Here is a 25,316-nt window from a genome sequence, read left to right on the forward strand (position 1 = left end):
TGAGCTATATTTGGGGTTTATTAAAAAAAATATATATATATATAATAATAAAGTCCTACTCCAGCAGCAGAATTGCTTTGTTCATAATTGTAGGCCTTTACGATAGGAGCCAAATTGTCCCAATTTTTTTTTTTTTTTAATATTAATTTGTGCTGAAAAAGGGAACTCAATATTGGCGAAGTCATTCCATTCTGCCAAATGAAATAATCAATACTGCCCTCTGTTGGATAAAAGTGGTATTTTATTAGCTCAACAGCAATTCTGCAACAGGTTGAAATTCCGTCACAAACAAAACGCCACACAAACAGACATTTAAAAAGATAAAAACACTTAAATCAGTTCTCAGAAGGGTCAGACATCCTGCAGTCACACATACTCCAAACGCTCCTTTCCATTTTGTGAAGCTGCCATATACCGCCCCCCACGGGACGTTCTTCCTTTTGGGCAAGAGCTGCACAGTAGTCCTCCGCCGATCAGCATGAGAACCGCTGCCCCCCAACAGATAAAGATAGCTGCTCCCAACTCCCTCTTCTGAGCTTGGGCGACTAGAGGATTGTAGAAGTCCCCTATGACCTGATGGGCGGTCCAACTGGATGGCACCAAACCCAAGACCCCGGCAGTGATAAAGAATGCCCCTCCTGCTACAGCAACCCGGGCCTTCGCAAAACCATCTGCCAAGCAGTTAGTACATTTACCACCTGCACAGCTGGCAAATATGGCTATTAAACCAACAAGGGAAGCGATAACAAGGATTGCTCGAGAGGCCTGTAGGTCTTGAGAAAGAGCCAGCATGGAGTCGTACACTTTACACTGCATTTGGCCAGTGCTCTGCACCACACAGCTCATCCACAAGCCTTCCCACATAATCTGCGCCGTCACAATGTTGTTCCCAATAAAAGCGGTTACACGCCATAGAGGAAGAGCACACGATATGATGATGCCCAGCCAGCCGAGAACGCCAAGTGTAGTTCCAAGGAGCTGTAAGCCGGTAGACATGTCTGCAAAAAGCAAAAAAAGTGAAACCAATAAATTAAGAAAGTATGCAGATGATGGTTTCTGAAAACGAATTAACCCAGTAGGCAATTTGTTAAATTCCACACAGCATATGCTGGTTAAATGCATGGATGCTAGTTCACTTGTGCTGGCCCTGTAGGACCAACCATCTTAAAACAGCCCAGACCAGCCTGCATGCTTCAAAGCTTACAAAACCTGTATATGCTGCTTTCTCTCCTCAGAGTAGACTCAACGGGATGCTGATTGGTTTGAAAGGGACCTCTGGAAGGGCTTCAGAACGCTACGCTACAACATGATCTCTTTACTGCCCCCTACCGCCAAATCGATACAAACTAAAGAATAAGACTTTTATAAGCTGCAGAAATTCCAAATATTAAATCAGTGTCACATTCAAAGTCTCCATAAACACTTCCTACCTGAGAACGTCCAAAGCCGTGAACGAGATGCCAACTAAATCACGATGGTTTTTACGAAGTTCTGGGGCAAAACCAAATAAAATGCACTAAAAACAAGAAGTCAGAACTCTTTTAAAAGATTTGTCACGCCACCAACAAGCGACCGTCCGCTCCGTTCACTTATATTGCTCCAGTGGCTTATAGACGCCAGTTTCTGCTGTTAATGACTATCCATCAGTGATTGGCTGATTATCAATCAATGAATTACCGGTTTGTAGTATAGCACGCTGTACTGATAACGCTGATAATGATCATTGTCGGTTTACACCTTTAAAAAAAACGATGTAATTAGTTTATTCGATGATTTCTTTATTTCTCAAAACTACTGACAAATCATCAAGTGGATTGATTGTTAAACGCGTTGGAGGCATTAAAACAAGAAGACTGAATTGCGCCCGCTTGGAAAACCTCGTTCATTAAGGACACAATTAAAGCGATTTGACAACTTATTTGTTTTTGGAGTGTTCATTACGAGACGGATGAAATATTAACTTTCCTGACCGACCAATAAAACGTTCGGGGTGAACCTACGCCAGGACCGCCGTTTGATTGAAGGGCTCGTCGTCCAATCACAAAGCAGAAACTGGCTGCTCAACGCGCAACTGACAGGGCACTTCACCAATCAGCCGATTCCGATGGGCGGTCCTTAGCCTCACGGTAACAGTCGTGTGGTCTCTGTTGTACGCGCTGGTTTAGACAAGCAGTATGGCGGAAGAAGAGAGTGAATTGGAGTTAGACAGGTTTAAGAAAGAACTGGAGACTTTGTTGAACACTAAGGCAAGCGACGAACGCGGACTCCAAAGCAAGACGTACTGTGAACGATTCTGTGAGGTAAGATGACAGGCTGGACGAAAGCGTTTGCAAGCTTTATCTAAAAAGCAAACAGAGATGTGCTAACCAGTGTTAGCAGCATGTCAGCAGATTCCCCTCCCCCAGTGTACAGCCACCGTGAGCCCAAATCTCACTGTATTTTACCTCATTAACTGCGGGTGCCTTCAAAATACTGTACGAGTTGGTCGCGATAGTCCGAGAGTTCATTTTTAATCACGATTCGTAAAACTCGGGCTGCCACTTTCTTTCAGTTAGCTTTATTAGCTGGTTATGTGGCTAACGGTTAGCATTCCCAAGTTGCATTCCAAAACAAGCAGGCTGCGAAAGACCAGCTTATGCACACTTCATCACGTTTTATTAGTGATCTTATGAAACAGAAAACGGGCCAGCCACAGTCGGATAAATCCTCACGCACGACTACAGGGGGTTAAATGATAGAATAACTCGATGCTGTCAGTGTCGGCAATAACGTTAGTTGATGTCTTATTAACCAGTCTCTGCGAAGGCAGGTTTAAAATCGCTGGATGTTTAGAACAGTTCGCTAAGCAGCTTTTCACTTCTGGTGACATTGTTTGCCGAGTCAATGAATCCATCTGTCTTTCTGTTAAAAAATAAACACTTTTGTGGTGGTTTACGAAAGTTCGATTGAAGTAACCTAGTCAGTAAGTTCATGTACTGTGATTAAATGCTAGTGGCTTTCATGACTATAAACAAACATCAAAAGTCGCTTGTCAGTAGTGTTTTCTGGCCTTAGGAGAACATAGCATTAATGGTATATTCTGTCAGTATTTTCATTTCTATTGTCTCTTTTTTTAGTTGGTGGTGGAGCAAACCGGACGATGGCAAGTGCCTCTTCCCCAGCTCCAGGTGTTGCAGAGTGCCCTGTGTTATTTTGTCCACGGTGCTGCCACATTCCCTCCAGAGTGTGAGCATGTACGCTACACTCTGAGCAGTCTGGCCCTGTGAGTATATACTTCTGCTTTTGCCTTTAAATGTGTCCTAAAAACACTGTAAAACTTTTAGGAAGTAGAGCACACATTTACTTTCATCATTTATTCCCTCTCGTGTTAAAACCTGCGTAACTTTATTATCGATATTTTAAAGAATGTTCTTTGCCAAACAGATACCTTTTTGTTCCACAAAAGAAAGTCATACAGTTTTGGAATAGGGATGTGCGTTATTGACACTGACCGGTATAGCAAACCCCACATCTGTAAAAGTAAAATCTTACAGTATCATAGTCGAATTATGTAAGAGAGGTTGTATACATGCAGTTTGCTTTATAATTATTGTATATTAAACTTAAAAAGTTAATTTAATCAATGTCGGCTTATTAAAATAAACTGAATTGCTGTCATTCAAGCCTGTAAGCAAGGATAATTGTTATATGCCAATTTGACTTTGAAAAAAAGTCTGTTTAAGCTTCGGATATACATTTTTCAAAACACTAGATTCATTTTAATACATTAACTTGACTAATTTGAACATAGCAGTGTTGTTTAGATAACTAGTGATGCACATGCATGGCTGTCAGTAAATAATGACCGAAACGTCTTTTGGTGAACTCTTCCTTTAAGAATGTGTTACTTTGGATGTCTGTAATGTTAATTGTCAGCTCATGGGTAAATGGTGTGTTGAAGTTGCTGAGTTTGAGTTGACAATAGCAATTCAAAAAGACTGCAGTGTAAGCTTTAAAACATCTTTGCCCACCTCCTAATATGAAACTAATCCCGCCTGAATAGGACCTAAATCCATTGGGTTCACCAAAAGGCTTACAGTATAATTTATTGGAGCAACAGGTTGTAAAAGAAAGTAATTATAAAAGTTATTATTATTATTTTTTTTACAGGAGTATCTTCGAACTGCTGTTGTTCTTTGGAAAAGACGAATTCATCGAGCATCCTTTAAAAGACATTCTAGACTCATTCCAGGTAACTGCATTACCTCAATCCTATTATTCTTGGTGGAAGCATCATGTTGAATTCTGCTTACTGAACTTTCAGTGCTTATTGTGTTGTGTCTCATATGTTTTCGTGTATATGATTTTTTTAATAAATGGTCTTTCTGTTCTGCTTTAGGACTGCTATGCGAGCCTGGTAAGCCACCAGAACGTTTACCTTCTGCAGGTTAGACACATTATTAAAGATGGAGGTCCTTGGTCGAACCCTGTTCTTCAGGCCATTCTCAAGGATTCAGAACTACCACAAGAAGACGGTCAGTCAGTCAAGCTGTTGTTTAAAAGCAGAGTATCATCAAATGATCTGTATGTGTTTCCCGAACCGTTAAAGGAATTGATTATTATATTGGTCTTGTTCATTGATTTGTTTCACAGTGGACAAATATCTGAGCTCAGAAGTATCCATTTTCTTTGAGCTACGTGTGCGTTATCTGGTGGCATGTGAGAGGCTTCCGGAGGCATTGGCACTGACAAGGAGATGCATCGGACACTCTGTCGTAGGGAGGCATCTCTATTTCAAGCAAGCCTACCTCATCTGCCTTTGGAGGGCTTCTCTTCATGAGCACTTGAACAGGAGGGTGAGTGAGAAGTTACATTAATAGTTACACCTAGGCCTGGGTGATAAAACGCTATCAGTGGTTCTAACAGGACACCTTTATCAATAACGCTGGAAAAGTGCTTGATAATTGTTACACTCGGATTTCATTGGCACGTGATACGAGTAGCAGAAAGCACACATGAACACAGATGAAATGAGTTTTGTGTCTTCTTATGATGGTGGTTGTGGATAAAAAAATTATATCAGTCGCATTAAAAAAAAGTTGCATTTGAGTGCAAAAACTATGCTATAGAATGTGCTTAGGGGAGCCTTTTTAGTGGAGCAGGTCTTTGTTGCATTTTAATGTTATGTTAGTCTGTTCAGTTGAAGCCATGAGATGTGCTGCTGCGTTATTCAAAATATTAGAGAAATATAGAAACTCAGTGTGGAGAAGATCTTGATTAGGTTTTTGCTGATAGAGGTCGCATTTTCAAAGCTTGATGGCGCTGTGAAGAAAAGAATGATGGGAACTCAGTCGTGTTCACTGATGGGGTAATTGATTATTTTTGTATTTATATCTTCCACAGTTATTCAAACAATGAATAAATTGAAAGAATTAAAGAATAAATGAAAGAGTATTTGCATTTTTGTCAAGGACCATTGCGTTTCATAAACTCAACAGACTTGTGTGTGTAATTGGTTATAATTCACCGAAAAACATGTAAAAATCATTTATATTTAGTATTTTAGTTGCGACAACCATTATGGATTTAGTTTGTACAGCAGCCTTTTTTTTTTTTCTCGAGGATATTGTGGATATTGATGTCATTGATAAGCGACAAGGACATTTAAAATTGGTATTTCTCTGGATTTGCTCATCTTTGGGAACATTTGGGATAGTGTAAGTACACAGCTGCATGAAAATATCGCACTGCAAGTGGTTTAGGGATATTTTATAGCAAACATCCTTAAGGTTGGGCTTTGTCACTTCATTCCAGTCACTATATGAACTACTGTATGTGAATATTAAACAAAAGACGGTTAAAATATAAATTCTGCATGTTTCGTTTACCTCTGTGAACAGCAGAGGTGCGGTTTTGTTTACTACACAAATACTAAAGCACACGTGAACTTGAGGTAATTTTTCAGCCTCTGCATCTTACTACATGACGACATAAACGCATGACCTTATTTGCCAGAGATGCTGCGAGTCACTCTGAGAATTTTATTGTTTCACTTGAAAAAGCTAGCATCATATCATACAGTATACACACAGTAACTTCACAGCAACTTGTCATATAAAAGTGCGATTTAACATAAAATACAAGCATATTAAATTTAGTAAATTTAGAGTTTATGTCTTCACATATTCCATTCATTGTCAAGTTTAAACACTTGTGGAAACAATACAATTATTAACAATTATAACTTTTTAAAGGAATATACTTTTGGTAAAAATGTGTGCAGGTACCCAACCTTAAACATCTTATATATTGTGCCTTTAAAACCAAACCAAGCCTTTTATACAGATTCTACACATTTTTTAGATTGCCAACTATGACTGTTGCGTCGTTCTCTTTTTGCAGTATCGTGATGGTGTAACATCTGCACAGAAAATGATTCTGCACGTGCAGATATGCAACGGCAAATGATTGGTGCAGAAGACTGGAATTCCTCAATTATATTTGGGAAGCATAGATGAGGTGTAAATAGGAGACTTATTGTACGGTGTTGGCTTAATTCATAATGGCAGCAGTCTGGAACTATGGACATAGACAGTCAGTGTACTTTTGCTGGTCTGAAACAGTAAAGTTATGTTTTCCACACAAGCAAGATGTTAAAATTGGATGTTGAGCTGCTGAGGAAAGTGAAACTAAATTACCAACATTTGTGAAATGCTCTGTAATGGGGAGCTTTATGTGTAAATAGAAAATAGATATCAGAAGAAAAAAAAATCCACAACTTCACTTGTTCATTTGTGCCTATGACTTATTAATTGCCCTTACTCAGACATCACAAACACAGCTTTTACAGATCTTTAAAGATGAACGCATGTCTCAACAGGTAAAAGTAGGCTAGTTTCAATAAAACATCCAACATATTAGGAAAACTTTTAACAAAATTCAGCTTACCTGTCAAGGAGAAACTCAACAAGTATGCCGTAACGATTGAAACCCAGGCATTCCATCAAATTCTCCATCTTGTAAAAACATTCCTTGTGTTTATCCTCCATTGTTTGTCTGTGTGGTTTTTGGCTAAATCTTTGGATTTTCGCTTGCACTTCTGTAACAATATGAATTTCTTTTTCCACACTTGGCTAAACTTTATATTAAAACTAAGTAATGATTTAGTACAACTTGTCACATTTTAACTAAGCTGAGGGAACATATGCAAATTACGAGAAATACATTTTTTATTCTGTGGAACTGCATTGGGTGATATTAGGTTGTCTTGGCTTACATTTTACTGATCTATTCTGTTTAGTGGTCTTAAAAATAAAAATTGTCCAAATATTTTAGTTTTAGGATACTGGATTATATTACGATGTAATGCTATAAAGTATTGGGTGTACTTGATGAAAAATGTGATAGTTTACAGTGTTGTTTTCTTTTCTAAAGATGGCAGACATCGATGGGAAGGATGCTGTACAGATACTCTGCATGATGGAGAATGAAGAGAAAGATGAGACTGTTTTGATGATGAGTAAAGGCTTCCTATCTCAGAAGCTGCAGATCGGAGAAATGTACTACCTTTGGTGGGTCTCTCAAGCTCTAAAAACATTTACAAGTTCAGTGTATTGCCCCTCTATGCAGTTAATATTTTTACACAGCCTGACCAGAAGATAGTAAAGTGTATAAGACCATGGCCTTATTTCTTTTGCTTTTTTTTTTTTTTTTTTTTTTTCCCAATAAAGGGATTTGGTCTTCATATGGAGCAGACTCTACCTGCGATTAAACGTCTCCAAGCAGAGCTTCCTAGAGGAATGCAAAATATTGATCCTGTCAGCCACAAACATAAAAGCGATTTTCCCATTTATGAAGGTGATTTTGGCAGAGGTAAGATATTTTTGTATTTGTATTACATATGTAATTGTAGGCAGAGACAAAAATCGAACTGAACACTCAGATCAATATTTATAGTTCTTTTTAATTGTCTTTTAATGAAATGACCTCAGCAATAAAATTTGTGGTTTTATTTTTTTCAGTTTGGAAAAGATGGCCTGGAGTTCTGTGTGGAGCTTTGTGCAAGAGCCTTGCAGACTGACCTAAAGAATGATCTTGTCGCCAAGTCTCTTATCTACAAAACCATTGCATACCTGCTCCCTAATGACCTTGAAGTCTGTAGGGCTTGCGCACTGCTAGTTTTCTTTCTAGAGAGAACTGTGGAGTCATACAAGAACGTGTTTCTCCTATATACTCACCCTGATCAAGAGTACCATGCAGACTCCAGTCTTGTGGGTAACAGTGTACGCTTTGAGGTTCTCCAGATCCTGAAAAAAGACCTGTACTTTGACCCTGAGTTTTGGAGCCTTCTCAACATTGAAACAAACTGTCTGAAGCTAATGAGCGATAAGGTTGGTAAAGCAGCTTTGTGTGAAATCATGCAAAGGGACAAGTGGATGCCAAGCTACTGTGTGAAAGGATGTTGTCAGTGTTATACAGACAACACCTATGGAACTATCAGTAAAACAGAGAAACATACCAATCGGAAAAAACAGGAAATGGAGTCAGTGAAAACTTTGGTTAATTCTGCCTCAGGGGAAGCACCCTCCAAACCTCCAGGCAAAAAGCGGGGGAGAAAGCCAGGTACACAGCTTGTAAAAGATTCAGAGGCCTGTCCAGTTCGACGTTCATTTAGACAATTGGACTCCGCAAAGAATCATGCCAGGCAACTTAATAGTAGACGCCAGAGACTCCTTTCGCGGCAAACAGAAATGAACACTCTGAAGCGCAAGGGAAGGAAACCACAATGGCTTTTGGACCAGTTGGCTGCCCAAGCAGAAAATGGTGAACCTCAACAAAACAAAAAACCAGGAAGGAAACCAAAGCAGACTAATCTTTTAAAGGATGTTTCAGTTGAGGAGCCATTAAGTGAAATTACAATGAATTTGTCCTATCCTGATAATGAAGTTGACATCTCTTCATTGTTTTCGACGGAGACCCCTCATATGACTGAAAGCAGTACAGACAAAACTGCATCTCAAGAGAATTTGAAATGGCCTGACAGTGCCACGTCTCTCATGGAGTTACTATCAACAGAATCTACTCCATGTAGGAAAAAAGACTTCAGGTTGAAGGAAGAGATTCTTTTCCGGGAGCAAGGGCTTTCTATGGTTCGTAAATTCCACACATATTCAAGACCAGTTGGATTAGAAGGAATATCAGTCAACAGTTTACCCAAAGATGAACTTGAGGACCATAATGATTCCAAACAAGAAAGACAGTTTGCTGAGCAACAGTGTGAATCAGCAGAAAGCCTTGAAGCTGCTGCACAGGATAAAAATGCTGTGGAAATCAAGGCTACACCAATCGTAGTTGCAAATGAGGAATCATCCACTCCTGCTGAAGCCATTTTTGAACCAGTAAAAGAATTCATTGAACTTCCAAAAGTTAATGAGTTATCAAGTCCCCAAGATGCAAACACCAAATACCCAGACTATGGTCCTTACAGTCCTATTAGTCCTCCAGAAAATATCACTGTTGATCTTTCACCGGAAGTGACAACTCCTACTACAGCTGACGCCATTCCTGTACCTGATAGCACACCAGAAAACGTGACTGATCTTCATGAGGATGCTCCTCCAGTTCTCACTGAAATGACAATGCTCCCTGATGCTACGGTGGATGCTGTGAGTGAAAGTGAGATTGCAACCTCTTCTAAAATTGTTCAAGAGAGTACAGAGGTGCCAGCACTGTCACCAAGACCTGAGGAGACCTCACCAGAATTAAACACAGCTGTTGATGATCTAGTCCCTGACCTTATTCCCCCAAGTGATGCAAATTGCCAGCTTTCAGTTAACTGCAGCCTTTGCAATAAAGAAACCAAATACCCATACATTCTACGGCATGCAATGTGGCATCATCGGATTGACAGAAAGTGCATGTTCTGTCATAAACGCTACACTCACGGGCGCAGCCCATCAGTTCATTTTAAAGTGCACATTCAAGAGCTGAAAATGTCTAATGGGCTTTTTAATGAAAATACTTGTGAGAATGCCACTGAGAACACATTGCGACGTTCCCAGACAAGACTGTTTAAACGTGTGAATCCTGTCATGAAGAATAGGTTTAGAAACCTCAAAATGCGGTTAAACTGTACTTTGAACATCACAGATTTGCACAGGGAAGGGCAAAGCTCAGAGCCTAAGGTGAGATTGCGGGCAAGGCTAGTTAAGAATTCAGATCCCCCAAGTACATCGGAAGAACAAAAGGAGAAAGTTTGCAAGATGAAAAGAAAACATATGTTAGCAAAGAGATCTCAGTCCATAGATGAGAACAAAAAGGTTTTCAGAATGGGACTATTAAGGAAGAGAGCAAAGACTATGCAAACACTAACTCCAGGTAACAACCATTCAGATACCAAGGGCAACTTGGCCCATAGGGTAAATGGAGTGATCAGAAAGAAAAGAAAAGTAAAGAGTGAGCCTGAGAAAAATACTATTAATGAAAAGGTTCAAACATCATTACCACAGGACAGCAAAGTGAAAAATGATGGTGTAGAAAGTCAGAAAGTCAATGTCAAGACTGAATCTGAGAATGTAGAATTGGCAAAAGACAAGAGCAAAACAAAATTAAAAAGAAAAGATAAAATGGTGGACTCTGGGCCTAAAAAGATTACTCCTGGAGATCAAAAAGAGGATGCAGAAGATGTAAAGAAGAGGAAGATTACAAACAGCCCGGAAGTCAGTTCTGAGAATCAGGAACCCAAAGACAGTAAGATTGAATTTAAGGAAATAAATCCTATAGGACATAACAATGGGACTCCCCTCAAACCCAAAAAGCCTTCCACACCATTCCAGGGAAAAAGAACTGGAGCATCTACGCATGTCAGATGCCCTGTGGAGATATGTACATTTAGTGCAAAGTCGATCCTTGTCCTTTCGCATGTGCTGTCTCACCACCATGGTGACAAGAAGGCACTTGTGTTCTTTTTCAACTTTGGTAAGGAAAAATGTCTCTTCTGTTGCAGAAAGATATTCAACCCTCAGCATTTTTTTGACCATGTGATATGCCACAGAGGTGAGCTGAAGTTCCCGTGCAACCATTACGGCTGCAAGGAGAGGTACCAAACACGTATGGAGCTTAGTGAACACATGTTAGGCCATCATCCCTTGAAAGCGATGTGCTGCTTTCCTGGCTGCTCTATGCAAGTTGAGAGCAGTATGCTGCTGTATAAGCATGAGAAAACACATTATCGACCTGATACGAATTCAGAAATAAGTCCATTCCCCAAAGAATCTGAACAAATAGGGCATGGAACCCCTCTAAGCCAGGGAGATAATATGGAGGCATCAGCAAATTCTTCAGCCAGTCAACAAATTCTGGGCACAGCCAATTCGAAGGGTCCTGCAAATCAAGATGATGATGGAAAACCTTTGGTCCTCAATAAAGGTTCCGTAAGCTACAGTAGCAAAAACCATAGCCTTGTTAATGGGCATAGCGAGGGTGACAAAGTTGTTTCTCCCAAATCTTCAGATCCAGTCATTAAAGAGCAAGAGCCAACGGTTTTAGGAAAACCTGTAACTAAACAATTTGTTCGACCTCTTCCCTCAGCCTATCTGGATGAGTCTTACATTAGCATGCCAAAACGCTGGAAGGAACCCCAGGTAGGCTCGAAGTTAGTAGGCTCTGTGTCAAAGCCAGAAAAACTGCCTACCAGGCAGCGCTGCTCTCGATGCTTTCAATCTTTCAACAGCGAGGAAGAGCTGCAGACGCATAAGGACAAATGCACATCCCTCTTTGGTTTTGATTCGGACGACGAAAGTAAGTACCTTTTTTATGAATCTCATAATAATTTATTATATTGTTTATTTAATTTTTGTTGAATACTTTTGTTTTCAACAGGTGCCACCTGAGTTTGGAGAAGCAAGCCTCTACTAAGAAAATTGCTAAATGCTGCTGTGGGCAATCAGCGTTCTTGCTTGTGTGCTTAACATCTTTGTCAGCGCTTCGAAATGAAACTAGTTTGAGAACTACATGGGAAATAAATTATCCCACGTTGTAGTGTTCTGCGACCGATCTGCTGCTTTATTTCAGAGCGAAGGTCTGTTAATTTTTAGAAAAATCTGACATTGTCATTTTTGTTTCCAAGGTCTTTTGAGACTTAGGACTATTTTTTTACTTGGTTGTCATCTTTGCTAGAAAATGAATATGTTTGTCTTTCTATAAAACGCACAACAGATGCTTTTGACTTGCGTCACTTCTTGTCACAGAGCTTAGCCTGTTCTCAATTTTTTTTTTCGCTTGTCTTTTCAATCCCTGGATATGCCACCAAGGACCATGACACTACAAAGACAAGTTGGTCTGTCTTTCTGGCCAGGGTGAATGCCTGCACTAGGAAGCACAAAATAAGTGCTAAGTGGTGGTTAATGAAAGGTTTTAACTTGAGACGGTTGGTCAGGTTTTTACCAATGTTACATTGTGCTTTATGAGCAGAAGTACTGGATGGAATTAGTTGGCCACTTTAAGTATTGCAAGCACACTCTAAATATGTTCTTTTATTATTTTTAAAAGACTTGTGAACCTTTGTAAATTGTTACTAATTGCATATTTTGCAAATGTCATTAACTTCCTTATGTTTAAGTCAGTGGACACTTGGGAAGAATTAAAGACAACAAGCCTTTTAAATGAAGGACTTCGACTTCGGTTGAGAAAGCCTAAAGGACGGTCGGCCTGTAACTGGTGCTGCTGGAAAGGCCTAGTCTTTAAAACCGCAGATTCTCCTGTTAATGGAGGAGTGTATATGTGCCACAAAGCCTCATTGAACATTGTCATGACATATTCTAAATGACTTCTCTTTAAACTCAAGAAAATTGTAAGGGGAGGACTAATTTGTGTCTCAGACAGAGGCATGTTTATAGCTGTTCCATTGATGAACAGTAAGTCTTTATTTATTCTTTTTTCTATCTTCTGTAAATGTTTGAAGAGTTTAAATAGTATATGATTGGATTGGGTGACTGGGTTTATATATCAAGAGCTTTTTTTGTCCTGATTAATAAACACATTTGAAGGGGAGTCGTGTTCGTTGGTTTATTGTAAACAGCCTTTATATTGTTTATGGTTAGCACTTGCACAACATCGTGTTTTAATTTTCTCACAGGTTATGTAAAAAAAAAAAAAAAAAAAAAGTTCGCTGCGTTTCCGTCCACGGGAGGCGCTGTTCACTGTTAAAGCGAGTTTATCATAGCTGTTGCCAAATAAACGGATTTTTTTTGTACGGATTTAGTGAATACTTTTTACCATGGCCATTTTGATCGACGCAGTACATTTTTAAGAGCCTGTGTGGAAAATAAAAACAATCTGTAAAACTTTCCAGAGGCCTAAAGATATGGTTTTATGCATTTCTCCCTCAAAAGTTCAATATGCCACACACTTTCAAAGCACTTGGCAACCTCGACCCTCGACGTAATCGCGGTTGCAGCCATAGCAGCCAGATTTAGCTTGGTAAACAAAGAAGAGAACTAGCGAGCTAACGGTCATGCCAATACATTTTTTCGCACAAAAACGTTCTAAAATTGTGAGTATAGTACAGGACAAAACGTCAAAACGTTACACATAGTCATTATCTAATGACTGTGTCTTTATAATGACATGAAATGTCATTTAACAGTTTCATGGAACGTAGCTAACCAGTAGCTAACTGGTTAGCCGTTCAGTGAGGCTTTGCATTGATTCGCGTAACGTTAGTGAGAAAAATGAAACTAAACGGCTTGATCGATATTGTAAGAGACCGTCTGATAATTAAACGATGTATACTGGTTGACCATTTTTAGCCTATTTCGTCTATTCTCTACTAGAAAACAAAATGTCTGTAATCAAATCTTTACGAATCAGTCGGATAGGCAGATAAAACCGTGCTAGCAGATAACGGGTGGATTGAAAGCACGAATAAAAATATATATATATAAATAAGCAATATAACGTTAATTAGCCCAAACGGCTGTCATGAAATAATAAATCCCAGTTCAGGCAATTGGGGTGAAATGTTCAATCTGATGGCGAACTGCTGCAACTGGTTGAAACGATGGAGAGAACCTGCAAGGTGAGTGTCTAAAAACAGTGTGAAAGTTACAATTTTCATCTCATGTATCAGAGAGACTGAGGAATTTAGTAACTTGTTTCTGTGTAAAACTGTCAGTGAGTTATTGTACTGTACAGTTGTGTATTACCTGTATTTGTACAGTGGTGCCAATAAGCCACAGTTTGGACACAGTTTTAACCTTAATCTGACTGTCCTCTTTATATTTTATGACACTGAGTTTATTTTTTGTCAACAAACGTTACCTTTGGATGATGAAGTGATCAAACATCATGTACTTTTGAAATAATTACTATTATTTTTATTGCAAAGGCAAGTGCAGAGCTTGCCTCTTAAAAGTATAATTTTGCATGAAATTTCCAAATAAGTATTTATTATTTTTAATGACTATCGTCATTCGAATTTTATAAATGTACTTTCCCCCATTATGATTTAACAACTAATGCGCAACATAAATAATGCCATTAAAAATATTAAGTGGTATTTATTTTAAAAGATTAGTTCAACGTTCTGTTATGGTGAATAAATTAATGCGTCAGGTTTGTGTGTGTGTGTGAATGACTGATCAGGACAGAACTTGTTTTGCATTGTTTTTTAAATCTTGTATTCATATCGGTATTTTCGAGTGTTAATTTGTATTAATATTTTGAATTATAACCTAGTATTTTTATATTTTCAGTATTCAAATGAAAATCTTAAATATAAGTTTTAGTTAGGCTATATTATATTCTATTATTTTTAGTTAGGCTATATTTTATTTACTTATTTTTTCCATTCATTTTCTATTTTTAAGCTTTAATAATTTTAGTTAACTTATTTCTTATTTTTTTAAGACAGTATTACTTATGACATTATTTCTGTGGTACTTTAATTGTTGAATTTTATGTTAAAATTTTATTTGTGTTATGCTTTTGCCATTTTTCTCTTTTATTTTTATGCTTTAATGATTTTAGTGCTTTACATTTAACCTTTTTTCTGTTTAAGTTTTACTTCTAATATTTAAAGTTGAACAGTTATGCTGGTGACAAAAGCACTCATCTATTCTCACGAGGTTTGGATTCATTAGATCTGGTGTCATTTTTAATTGGAGTCTTTTCTCTCCCTGCGTTGATTAAAAGCCCTACATGCACCTCTCACTGTACATGTTTGAACGTGACTCACAGTTAGGCATAGGCTTAAATCCAAGTGCTAAATGTATGATTACTTGCATCACCTGCTGTTCCTGAAACAAGACGCTTGCTTGATAAGCCTAAATCTGGGTCAGATGGTTGATCGTAAGACCCAAGAATCGGTCTGTTCGAACTACGGAGTGTAAAAGTCAGGCCTTAAAAGTCCTAGTGATGTTATGGTGGCTGTTACTCTCCCCTGACAGCTCCTGGGCCCAGAGGTGACGGCTAAGTCTCTGAGTTATTGTCTTAATTTCATTGGTTGAACGTAGCGTGTCCTCTAGCACCCCTGTCACTGATCTTGTTGGCTAAGTCGAAATCCCCAGCTAATCCCTCAGATACAGACCTGACCAGAGGCCAGGAAAGACAAAAGTGTGTGTGTGTGTGTGTGTGTGTGTATCGACAATAACAACCGAAGTCAAGAGAAAGCTAGCTGTCGTCTTGATCTATTCCCAGTCTTGATGAAGGCCTCCTGGTTGCAGAGAACTGTCACCTGGATAGTGCGTTTGATGTCCCTGCGGCGGAAATGCCGCAGTTAAGTATCTGTTTGTGTGTGTGTGTGTGTGTGTGTGTTGGTAGCTGTAAGGACTTTGTGTTTTCATATGTTCCTCCGTGGTGACTGCAGGGTTTGTTTACGCTGCCTGGCCTTTGTGTTCGTCTGGCATTTCTTAATAATTAAGCATAGGTTAACGATGGTGAGCAGAAATCCCATGTCAATTTAGGATATTTTTGTTACCCCGCAGATGTTTTATTATGCTTCTAAGCCTCAACTGGAAGCCTTGTAGTTTAAACAGCTGCGACTCTACAGCCCCGGACAGATTATCATTGAACATATTCAATATTTTTGACGTCATTAGTGTTGGAAAAGGCCACATTATTTACTTTGTCTTTTTGGGCACGGTGTGCTGAATCATCCTCTTCATCCCTGTGTGCTTTTGCCAGTCAAGAGATGATGCATTACCAGGCAGGCTTAATTTGTATTAGCTGACAGCTGGTCGTAACTTAATGTCAAGTTTTATTAAATGTCAAAAAGTTTGAAGCTGCCTGTATAAAGTAAACTCATTAATGGTTGCAATCGAATACACATTTTCCGTGATTTGCATGTTTTTTGTTTATTTTTCAAAGTAATTTTTATATTTTTAGATGTAAAGCAAAAAAAAAAGAAAGAAAAGAGTAGTAAATTTGTTCTTATATATAAAAAAAAGCTTCATTAAAAAACAAACAAACAAATCTTGAAAAGAAACTAAATGTAAGTAATTTTGGCCTAAACTTGTATTAATATTTCTTAGAAGGAAAGGAAATAAATACACACTGCCAAATCAAAATGATATGGGTGACCATCATGGTAGCTAAATGATATATTAATAAATTAATAATTGATGCAGCTTCCCAAAAAAGTTGAAATTATGAAAAATAAATAGGCAAATAAACAAATATATTCAATTACTATAAACTTTTAGAGAAACTTTTTTTGAAAATGGCATAAGGTTTTTTTTTTTTTTTGAACATTTAGCATAAACCCAGCTTGAGTACATTGAGGTTTGTTTTTCTTTTATCATGTTGTCGTTTGCTAGCCATGGACCTTAATGTGTATTTCTAACCTGAAAGCACCTCAAGTGTTTGACAGAAAAAAATAAAACATTTTTGGAGCTGTCTTGACCAATGACATGAAGCTGTATCTGCTCTTGCAGGAAGGTGACATTGGTAATGGTTGGACTGGACAATGCTGGAAAAACAGCTACTGTCAGAGGAATCCAGGGAGGTAAATCTTCATCTTAATATTTTTGGAGGTTTTTTTTTTTTTTATGTAGTGTTTTTAAGGTTCAAAATCGATCTCACAAGGTGTATGTTTTTGTGACTGTCATAGAAAGCCCTTTAGACGTAGCACCTACAGTGGGCTTCTCAAAGGTGGACCTGAAGCAGGGGAAGTTTGAGGTCACAATCTTCGACTTGGGTGGTGGAAAGCGTATCCGCGGCATTTGGAAAAACTACTACTCTGAGTCTTACGGAGTGGTGTTTGTTGTGGACTCCAGCGATGTTCAAAGGATCCAGGAGACCAGAGACACAATGGCTGAGGTTCTCCGGCACCCTCGTATTGCAGGCAAACCTGTTTTAGTGTAAGTTTTCAAAACATGACATGCTCTTGCTGTTGAACGTAATTTAATGTGTAGACTTAACATTACACCACTGTTTAAAAGCTTGAAATTGGTAGGATTTTTAAAAAATGTTTTTAAGTCTCTTATGCATATCAATGCTGTATTTATTTGATCAAAAATACAGTAAATAAAAAAAAAAAATCTTAAAATATTATTAAAATGTAAAAATAATATACTTGTACTTTATTACACTTTGAAATTTCATTTATTTCTGTGGTGGCAAAGTTGAATTTTCATCAGCCATTGCTCCAATCAAGTGTCACAGGATCCAAATATTAATAGATCTAATTATTAATAAATAATTTATATATATATATATATATATATATATATATATATATATATATATATATGTATATATGTATGTGTATATGTATATATATGTATATATGTGTGTGTGTGTGTGTGTGTGTGTGTGTGTGTATCTCTTACTCATCTCAAACTGAAATAGTAGTGTACGATTCTATGTCTACAGAGCATCAAATATCAGACATAAAGCATAAAGGCCGTAGATATAATATTATTATCATTATGATATTGTGCAAAATCATTGCCTAGGATGCATAAACATAATGATGAGATATGCAGATTTCCGTTTATGCTTCCTTATGTGTGTTTAGGTGGCTGAGATCTTTTTTCTATTTAATCCTATTCTGCCTGACCTACCTGAAGATTGCATGTTGGGCTGCACATCCTTGTTGATACATTTATCTTACTACACCACCTTGTACATGCCTTGACAGTTTTGCATTAGTCCAGCTCTTCGAGCAAGAAATAATAGGTCTACCACCTGACAGAATGATTTTAGTGGTACACCTGTAAAAAGATCTCAGCACCTGGGGGCCGATCCTCAATTTTCACTGGTGTCTGAGATAAATAGAATAAACCCATTGATGTGCTTTTTTCAAACAAGCTGTCTGCAGTTCATGTGAAACCTTCAGTCGGGTCCTTGCTCTTGTTGGTGTTTGGTAATTATACCAACACCGTGTTGGATTCTTTACTATTTCATCACTCTTAGCAATCTATGGCCAGTTGCAAAAAATGTTTAGACTAGTCTTACAAGTTAATCATCCAAGTTTCTTTTTGAAGACTCTTTACCTCTTTGGTATCTGCCAGGTTTTCAGACTACTGCTTAAGACACAGCTTTAACATGGAGGCTTTGGTGTTTATAAAACTAGCCTTAGACCCACCAAAACTGTGTCAGCAAAAACCATGATGAAATTGGAACTCAGTAAAACCACAGAACTGTGTGCGTAAAAAGGGAGAATAGAAATGGGCTCAGAACAGAACCCTGGGGAACACCCATTTTTTACTGACAGCTGATAAAGTTTACAGCCCTCCTTCACCAACATCGCCTGTCTGTCAGAAATATGAAAGAGTTTAGAGCCAAGACCTTGAGCTTGCTGATGAGGCTGCAGGCTTTGATGAATGTCAAGCTGTAATCAGTGAAGAGCATCCTCACATAATGTATGCCTCTAGTCCAAGAAGAACAGGGCAGCATGCAATAAATGTGCAGTACATCATCTGTATATTTGTCTTAGACAAGCTGCAGTGGGTCCAATTAATTGAAGGAGTGAGCAGCAGATGAAGTCCTTGACTAAATATAGCTTGTTAAGTGTGCCAATAAGTCAAGAGTGCTCTTTTACACAAGGCTAATTATTCAGTCCACCTCAGTTGCAGACATCAGGTCATTTGTTCGTGACAGCTTACCTAGTGACCTGCACACCTAGTGACCAGCTCTTTCCTTATTTTGATTGGCTTGCAGGTTGGCTAATAAACAGGACCGAGACGGGGCATTGGCTGAAGCAGATATCATTGAGACCCTGTCATTGGAGAAGCTTGTCAATGAGAATAAATGCCTCTGTCAGATTGTGAGTTAAAATTTCAGCATAGTTTATATTTACCAGTGTGTTTTAAGTTTTTAATCACAATTATTATTATTTGCTTTTAACAGAATAAAATTTCATCACATTCTCTATCACGTAAAACTGAAATAAACATTGTTTCCTCTACTCTCAGGAACCCTGTTCTGCAGTGCTGGGTTATGGTAAGAAGGTTGACAAATCCATCAAGAATGGCCTTAACTGGCTCCTAAATAACATTGCCAAGGACTACGAGGCAATTTCAGAGCGTGTACAAAGAGATACAGCTGAGCAGAAAGCTCAAGAAGAACAAGACAAGAAGGAAAGAGCAGAGAGAGTCCGGCGGATCAGAGAGGAGAGGTCAGTGAGCTGACAAAGATTTTCACTCAGATTGTTTCCAGATACGTCAGGAGTGTATGAAGTTAGTGGCATAGTCATTGAAATTATTTGAGATGTAATCTAGTTATGAAATTATTTAATTTCAATTTAGCCATTTGCATGTATATTTAAAGTGTTTTATCACTTGTTTTTTTTTTTTTTTTTTTTTCTAGATACTGATAAGTTACTAAAGTTAGCATGAAATGTAAATTTACTATATATTTTGTATTTGTTGGATCTTATTTATGCACATTTAAATTTTTTGTATGCTTGTTTGTCGTAATGTTTAATCCAAACTTGATGTTCAGGTGAAGGTCCCAGATTTCTCTCTGATTGATTTAGTCTGCTGAAAGCCTGCCCCTTTGATCAATTGACTGCAAGCTCACATCTCAAAATCTAACTAACAGCCATTGAACCAAATCCCCACCCTGCATTGAATTGCATTGCTCTTCGCAATCATGCCCAACAAAACTGTCATCAACAGTAATTCTGGGTGATGTCCCGGTTCAAACGGTAAACCAGCCTGAAGTACACAAACAGTATTAAGCAGTTTGACCAAAACATAAAGCATTTTGCTCAAACCGCCCAGCACTAGTAAACAGCAAAATTCAAGATCGAGTTGAAAGTCCACATAGTTGTGTGTGTGAAAGGTTGAATATCAGATCGCTCAGACCAGAACCCTGGGGAACACCCATTTTTAAATGGTGGCTTTTAAAGCGTTATAAATTCAAACAACAGTTTGATAAAATGTTCTTCATTGACAGAGATAGACAGGAGCGAGAAGAAGCAGAACGAGAAGGAAGGACACTGAAAGAGGACGATCTAGATGACGTCGACATGCCCAATCCTTTCCAGCCAATAAACAATGTTGTTACTGAGGTTAGTTATCACAATGTTTCTTTTAAATTGGTTGGATAAATCATTAAGATGCAAATACCGAACTCGTATAAAAATTCCAGAATGAAGACAAACTGAACAAAGAGAAAGAAATGCAAAGGCAGAGAGAAAATGGCCAGCAGGGCACTGTGCAAGAACAGACAGTCCTTCAAGATGAGGATGAAGAGGAAGAGGAGGAGGACGAAGAGAGCGAGAGACAGACCCCAGAGAGCACAGAATCAGGTAGTATATTTTATTCCTCAAAACGACTCTTTCATGACAAGAGTAACAAGTGGATAAAGGTTTATTTTAGTATTATTATTTCAGTAATTATAGAAACTATTGCACTTATAACACATGGAAGACCTGTTTAGCCTACTTCTTCAATTTCTGGATGAAGTCATTTCAATGTCTGTTACTTTTGATCAGGAGCAGTGGACCAGAACAAAAAGAAAACTAGGAAGTTACGATTGAAACGTAAGCACAGAGTCGACCCTCTCAGAGTGGAAGAAGCAGTGCCCAAAAGCCCAACCCCTCCTCCTTTACCAGGTAGTAACGTTTCTCATACGTGATCAGTGAACGACTAACTGGTGAAATATACAACTCTTTTTACACTGAGGATGTTTGTTATTCATGTTCACTTGTGATAGAAATAATAATTCCTCTTGAAAATACACATTCACACACACACAGGGGCTGGGCTGCAGAAACAAAAGTACAACACAAACCACAGGAGCACTTTATATTAAACATGTGTTCCTCATCGCCATGCCAACTGCTCCTACAGAGTGTTTGTGTTTCGAGAGGTTTTCGTCAAGATATACCTCATGTAATATGTTAATATAATATTACTGTTCTTACAATGAAAATATTTCCATTTTGTAAAACAACTAACCCTTATTCCAGGCATGTTGCTGTAGTCATTAAATATGAAATACTCCACATGAATGCGACATGGTTTGCAATGCATGCCTGCCGCGTGGATTGCAATCAAACAGTTGTGCATGACATTTTGGTTTTAAATTACGTATAATAATTAAAGCCCAGTACAAATAAAGTACAAATACGCTATGATATAATGATTTAGAACTGTTGAGACTGTTATTGTATACATGCACCATTCACCTGTGCAAGTTGTGTCAAATCTGTACACAGAAAGAAGCAGCTCTAATTGTTTGTGTAGTTGTTTATTTAGTATATTTTGTACTGATAAGATGACCTGTATCCATGTGTACAACGGTTATTTAAAACACATTGATCTGTGCAGAGGAGCCCAGCCAAGGCACAACCAAAAAAGAGCATTCTTCAGCAGGAACATGGCATTTTATTATTTAAAAGTTGCATAGTGTAGCTTTAACGTAACTCCAGGAAAGAGCATAGTAAAAGATTTATTTTTAGAAGAGTTGCTGTGGAACATTCTACATCTATTTACATTTCACAACATTTTTTCTGATATATTATTAAAAGAATAGTTAACCTAATAATTCTGTCATTAATTACTCACTATCATGTCTTTCCAAACCTGAAATACCTCTGTTCATCCCTGGAAAGCAAGATATTATTACTATTTTAAATTTTTTAACTCCAAGGCTTTTCTGACCCTCTATAGAGAGCAAGGATCCTAACACGAGCAAGGTCCATAAACATAGTAAGGACATGTGAATACATTTTGTGCTCAAAGAAAACAAAAATAAAGCATTCCTTAAATGATTTCTTTCCTCTGCATCACCCTGGCACCATTTTGGAGAGTAGTGCATACATAAAAAATGTATGTAATGTAAGTCATGGTCTATTGTATAGAGAGTCAGATCTGTAACCCGAGTCCTAGGTCCGAAAGGGGTTGTAGGTGGAGGGAGGGACACAAAAACTCTCAAAATGTATACATATTACGAGCCTGATCGTATTGGGATCCTTGCTCTAGGAATTCATCAAAAATATCTTAGTTTGTGTTTCGAAGATTAGCGAAGGTCTTACAGGTTTGCAACAACATGAGGGATTTTAATTAAAACAGTTAATTATGCAGTATAGTAAATTGCAGTGACGTGTATGTTCTGTAGCACATGACCGGAATGTCAGAGTTTTTTCTTATTTTTTGCTGTTGGATTTTTGTAGTCAAATGTTTGCAAAATGCCTCTTTTTTTTAACCACTGATTTGTCCTAGTTTTTCCATTTGTTGCTCCATATAAATTACTCTAACCACTAATCCGTACTTTTTTCTGTTTTAGTTGGATGGGCTACTCCTAAAGCCTCTAGGCTCCCCAAACTCGAGCCTCTTGGAGATACAAGACATTCTGGTAATTGCCGGTTCATTGCATCCGTCCCCCGTCCGGCATGTCGACAAGCATGCGCATCTCTAACGTTCTTTTTTTCCCCCTTTCTGTTTCCTAACCATCTGATCATCTCCCATAACTCTGTTCTTGAAGCTAGCCTCAGCCACATCCTTCTTCTGCAATCATCTGGCAACAGAAATACCACTATCATCCAGCTTGATACTGTACTAGCATGATCCTTAACACCTCTTACTGTGTGCTGTGACTAATGTGCGTTGTTTGATTTCTGATGCTTACAGGAAACATTTTGGACATTCTGAATGCTGCATGTAATGTTCTGTGTCCTCCTCTAAATGTTAAACCAGGCAGTGTGGCATTTTAATCTTTGACTTAAATGATGTAGTGTAATCTTGTAGTAATTAGAAGTTAGCTCATCCTTGTTTAAAAAAAAAAAAAGGACATTGCTGACCTTAATCTTTTCTTTTCCCCATGACTCTCTTTCATTGGCAGATTTCTATGGCAAACCTCTCCCACCCGTAGCAATTAGGCAGAGGCCGAACAGCGATACTCATGATGTAATTTCCTAACACTACCTCTGCTTCCCCCGCCCCCGGCTGGTTTACAATTCTCAAGGGTCCCAACCAATCAAAGTATTGTTTTGTTCTTATCTTCAAGCGCGGGCAGTGTAGCAAACCACGCAGATGCAATTGCCCAGAAGCGAGGAACTGATACCCAATCGACAAACCCAGACGGATCACATGACCTCGAAGCACCTATTGACCGGCGGTCGGCAGAAGCTGTGTTTAATTGAGATGGGGGACATGGACATTTATTCTCGGATAATGTGCTCTAATTTCGGTTCAACGTTTTGATTTCTTCAGAACCGTTTGTCTTGTTTTAATCGAAATACTTAAAATCAGTATTAACAGACATTTGAAAGTTGATTGAAACTTCTTTGTCAAAAATATATCACAGACCTATTTTTTAAGAGAACTGAAATGTATGTAAATACACAAAGAGTTTAAATTTGTGTACTTGAAATTGTACAAACATGTTTTTATGGTCCACACGAATATCTTAAACTCTTATATAATGTGCAGTTGATTGTGACACAGTTTGCCTTTTTAAATATGGGATGGTCTTTTTTTTCCTGCAGCATTTATAGGTTTGTACACTACACTGTCTTAATTCTGAGAATGACATTCATACTCTCAAATAGCACCAGCAACAGATACAGAGATCGAAAGTAAGTGAACTTTTGAACTTTGATGGGAAACGGTGGTTCAAGCCCGTTATTGAGTCTGAAACTGCATTTTATTCTCACGTATGACACACTTTGCTTTATCAGGAAGGAAAACGTTTGCCGTCTTCTGAAAGATGAGTAATTTCATGATTTACTGTAAATGTAACAACACTCAACAACGAATATAAATTCATATTTTAATATATGATGTCATTTATTGTAAACGCTGCTTTCGTATTTATTTGATGCTATTGCCATTTTTATATTTTACAATGTTTGATGTTTTGTATTTTATCACACACACTAATATTTAGTCGATGAAATGTTCTGTGCATCATCCAGTTTGCTCTGCTTTCGGTACCTGCGCCTTTTGTATCCGGTTTACACTCAATATGAATGTCAAATTAAAACAAACAAACAAAAAACAGCTGTTATGGTCACTCTCGCTCCGCACACGTTAGCAGCAGCCTCTTCTGGTCGACGCCGTGACTGCATCCTCAGGGTATCTCGCTTTGATCATTGTATGATGGAAACAAAGATGCTCACATTTTATTTTTGCATTAATTATTTAAAAATAGGAAAGCTCGTTTCTTATGCTTGGTGATGTGAGATTTTTTTATTTTTTATTTTTATAGCCCACACGGCTATATCAGAATACATTCTAAATAGAATGAATGATCTGCCCTAAAATGAAAATTTTGCCAGTAATCACTCCATATCGTTCCAAACCCACAAAAGTGTTCAGTGTCTTCGGAACACAAGATATTTTAGGTTTGTGACTGTCCCACTGAAAAATATCAAAGACATCAGCAGAATAGTTCATCTGCCATCATTGGTTCAATTGTAATGTTAGGAAGCGACAACAATACTTTTTGTACAGAAAGAAAACAAAAATAATGGTTTTATTCAACAAAAGGATTGATTAATAAAGTGGTTAATGAGAACTGGAAATATAAACCTCATATGCCTACAATTCAAACAAAAGGAAATTTGTTCATATCTTTCTTCATCTTCCCCTCACTTTCTCTGTTTACAGCCAACAACACAAGGAGAGGGAAAGCTGCAGTAATCTTGAACATGTCCTATACAAATCAATAAAACACTGTAAGCCATACATGAAAAACTTAAAACACTGGTGGGAAATGGACATTGCACAAATGATCAAAATATACTCCAATAATTGTGTTCCCACAATGAAACATTCAGATGAGATCAGTTCAGGTCTATTTATACCCAGCTGCTGAATGTGTGCAGCTGTTGGTTAAAACACCAATAAAGACATCCTCATTTATGTTACTTTTTTGTTCAGTTT

General features: G+C 38.0%; 3 protein-coding genes across 8 annotated transcripts; 2 read left to right on the forward strand and 1 right to left on the reverse strand.

Moving 5' to 3' along the window:
* Window positions 1-223: 223 nt before the first annotated feature.
* Window positions 224-1,596, reverse strand: cldng (claudin g). Its single transcript, XM_043236591.1, has 2 exons — window positions 1,431-1,596; window positions 224-998 (listed from the first exon to the last, which is right to left on the reverse strand). Exon 2 carries the CDS (start codon window positions 994-996, stop codon window positions 367-369), a length of 630 nt encoding a protein of 209 aa, XP_043092526.1. The 5' UTR covers window positions 997-998; window positions 1,431-1,596; the 3' UTR covers window positions 224-366.
* A 348-nt stretch (window positions 1,597-1,944) lies between these two features.
* On the forward strand, window positions 1,945-13,029 carry znf654 (zinc finger protein 654). The gene is made up of 9 exons (XM_043236580.1): window positions 1,945-2,300; window positions 3,117-3,262; window positions 4,150-4,231; window positions 4,379-4,514; window positions 4,633-4,835; window positions 7,414-7,550; window positions 7,710-7,851; window positions 8,001-11,778; window positions 11,860-13,029. Exons 1-9 carry the CDS (start codon window positions 2,175-2,177, stop codon window positions 11,868-11,870), a joined length of 4,761 nt encoding a protein of 1,586 aa, XP_043092515.1. The 5' UTR covers window positions 1,945-2,174; the 3' UTR covers window positions 11,871-13,029.
* Window positions 13,030-13,439: 410 nt separating this feature from the next.
* arl13b (ADP-ribosylation factor-like 13b) lies at window positions 13,440-23,731 on the forward strand. Of its 6 annotated transcripts, none has more exons than XM_043249149.1 (11): window positions 13,440-14,056; window positions 16,911-16,981; window positions 17,087-17,336; window positions 19,141-19,246; window positions 19,395-19,597; window positions 20,380-20,494; window positions 20,575-20,734; window positions 20,921-21,040; window positions 22,717-22,785; window positions 23,272-23,336; window positions 23,437-23,731. In XM_043249149.1, the coding sequence occupies exons 1-11, from the start codon at window positions 13,998-14,000 to the stop codon at window positions 23,488-23,490; spliced, it is 1,272 nt and encodes a 423-aa protein (XP_043105084.1). In that variant the 5' UTR covers window positions 13,440-13,997; the 3' UTR covers window positions 23,491-23,731. The 6 variants fall into 6 exon arrangements, with proteins under 6 accessions (XP_043105084.1, XP_043105095.1, XP_043105104.1 ...); XM_043249160.1 differs by having other exon boundaries at window positions 20,924-21,040; XM_043249169.1 differs by having other exon boundaries at window positions 20,927-21,040.
* Window positions 23,732-25,316: the final 1,585 nt, after the last annotated feature.

The sequence above is a fragment of the Puntigrus tetrazona genome, chromosome 1 (assembly GCF_018831695.1).
Source record: "Puntigrus tetrazona isolate hp1 chromosome 1, ASM1883169v1, whole genome shotgun sequence".
In the NCBI taxonomy this organism is placed as follows: Eukaryota; Metazoa; Chordata; class Actinopteri; order Cypriniformes; family Cyprinidae; genus Puntigrus; species Puntigrus tetrazona.

Bases quoted from the DNA above. Each gene is read 5' to 3' on its own strand.
- cldng (XM_043236591.1), bottom strand. From the start codon at position 996: ATGTCTACCGGCTTACAGCTCCTTGGAACTACACTTGGCGTTCTCGGC.
- znf654 (XM_043236580.1), top strand. From the start codon at position 2,175: ATGGCGGAAGAAGAGAGTGAATTGGAGTTAGACAGGTTTAAGAAAGAA. The intron at 2,301-3,116 runs GTAAGATGACAG...CTCTTTTTTTAG, and splicing joins ACTGTGAACGATTCTGTGAG to TTGGTGGTGGAGCAAACCGG. The intron at 4,232-4,378 runs GTAACTGCATTA...GTTCTGCTTTAG, and splicing joins ACATTCTAGACTCATTCCAG to GACTGCTATGCGAGCCTGGT.
- arl13b (XM_043249149.1), top strand. From the start codon at position 13,998: ATGTTCAATCTGATGGCGAACTGCTGCAACTGGTTGAAACGATGGAGA. The intron at 17,337-19,140 runs GTAAGTTTTCAA...ATTGGCTTGCAG, and splicing joins GCAGGCAAACCTGTTTTAGT to GTTGGCTAATAAACAGGACC. The intron at 19,247-19,394 runs GTGAGTTAAAAT...CTCTACTCTCAG, and splicing joins ATAAATGCCTCTGTCAGATT to GAACCCTGTTCTGCAGTGCT.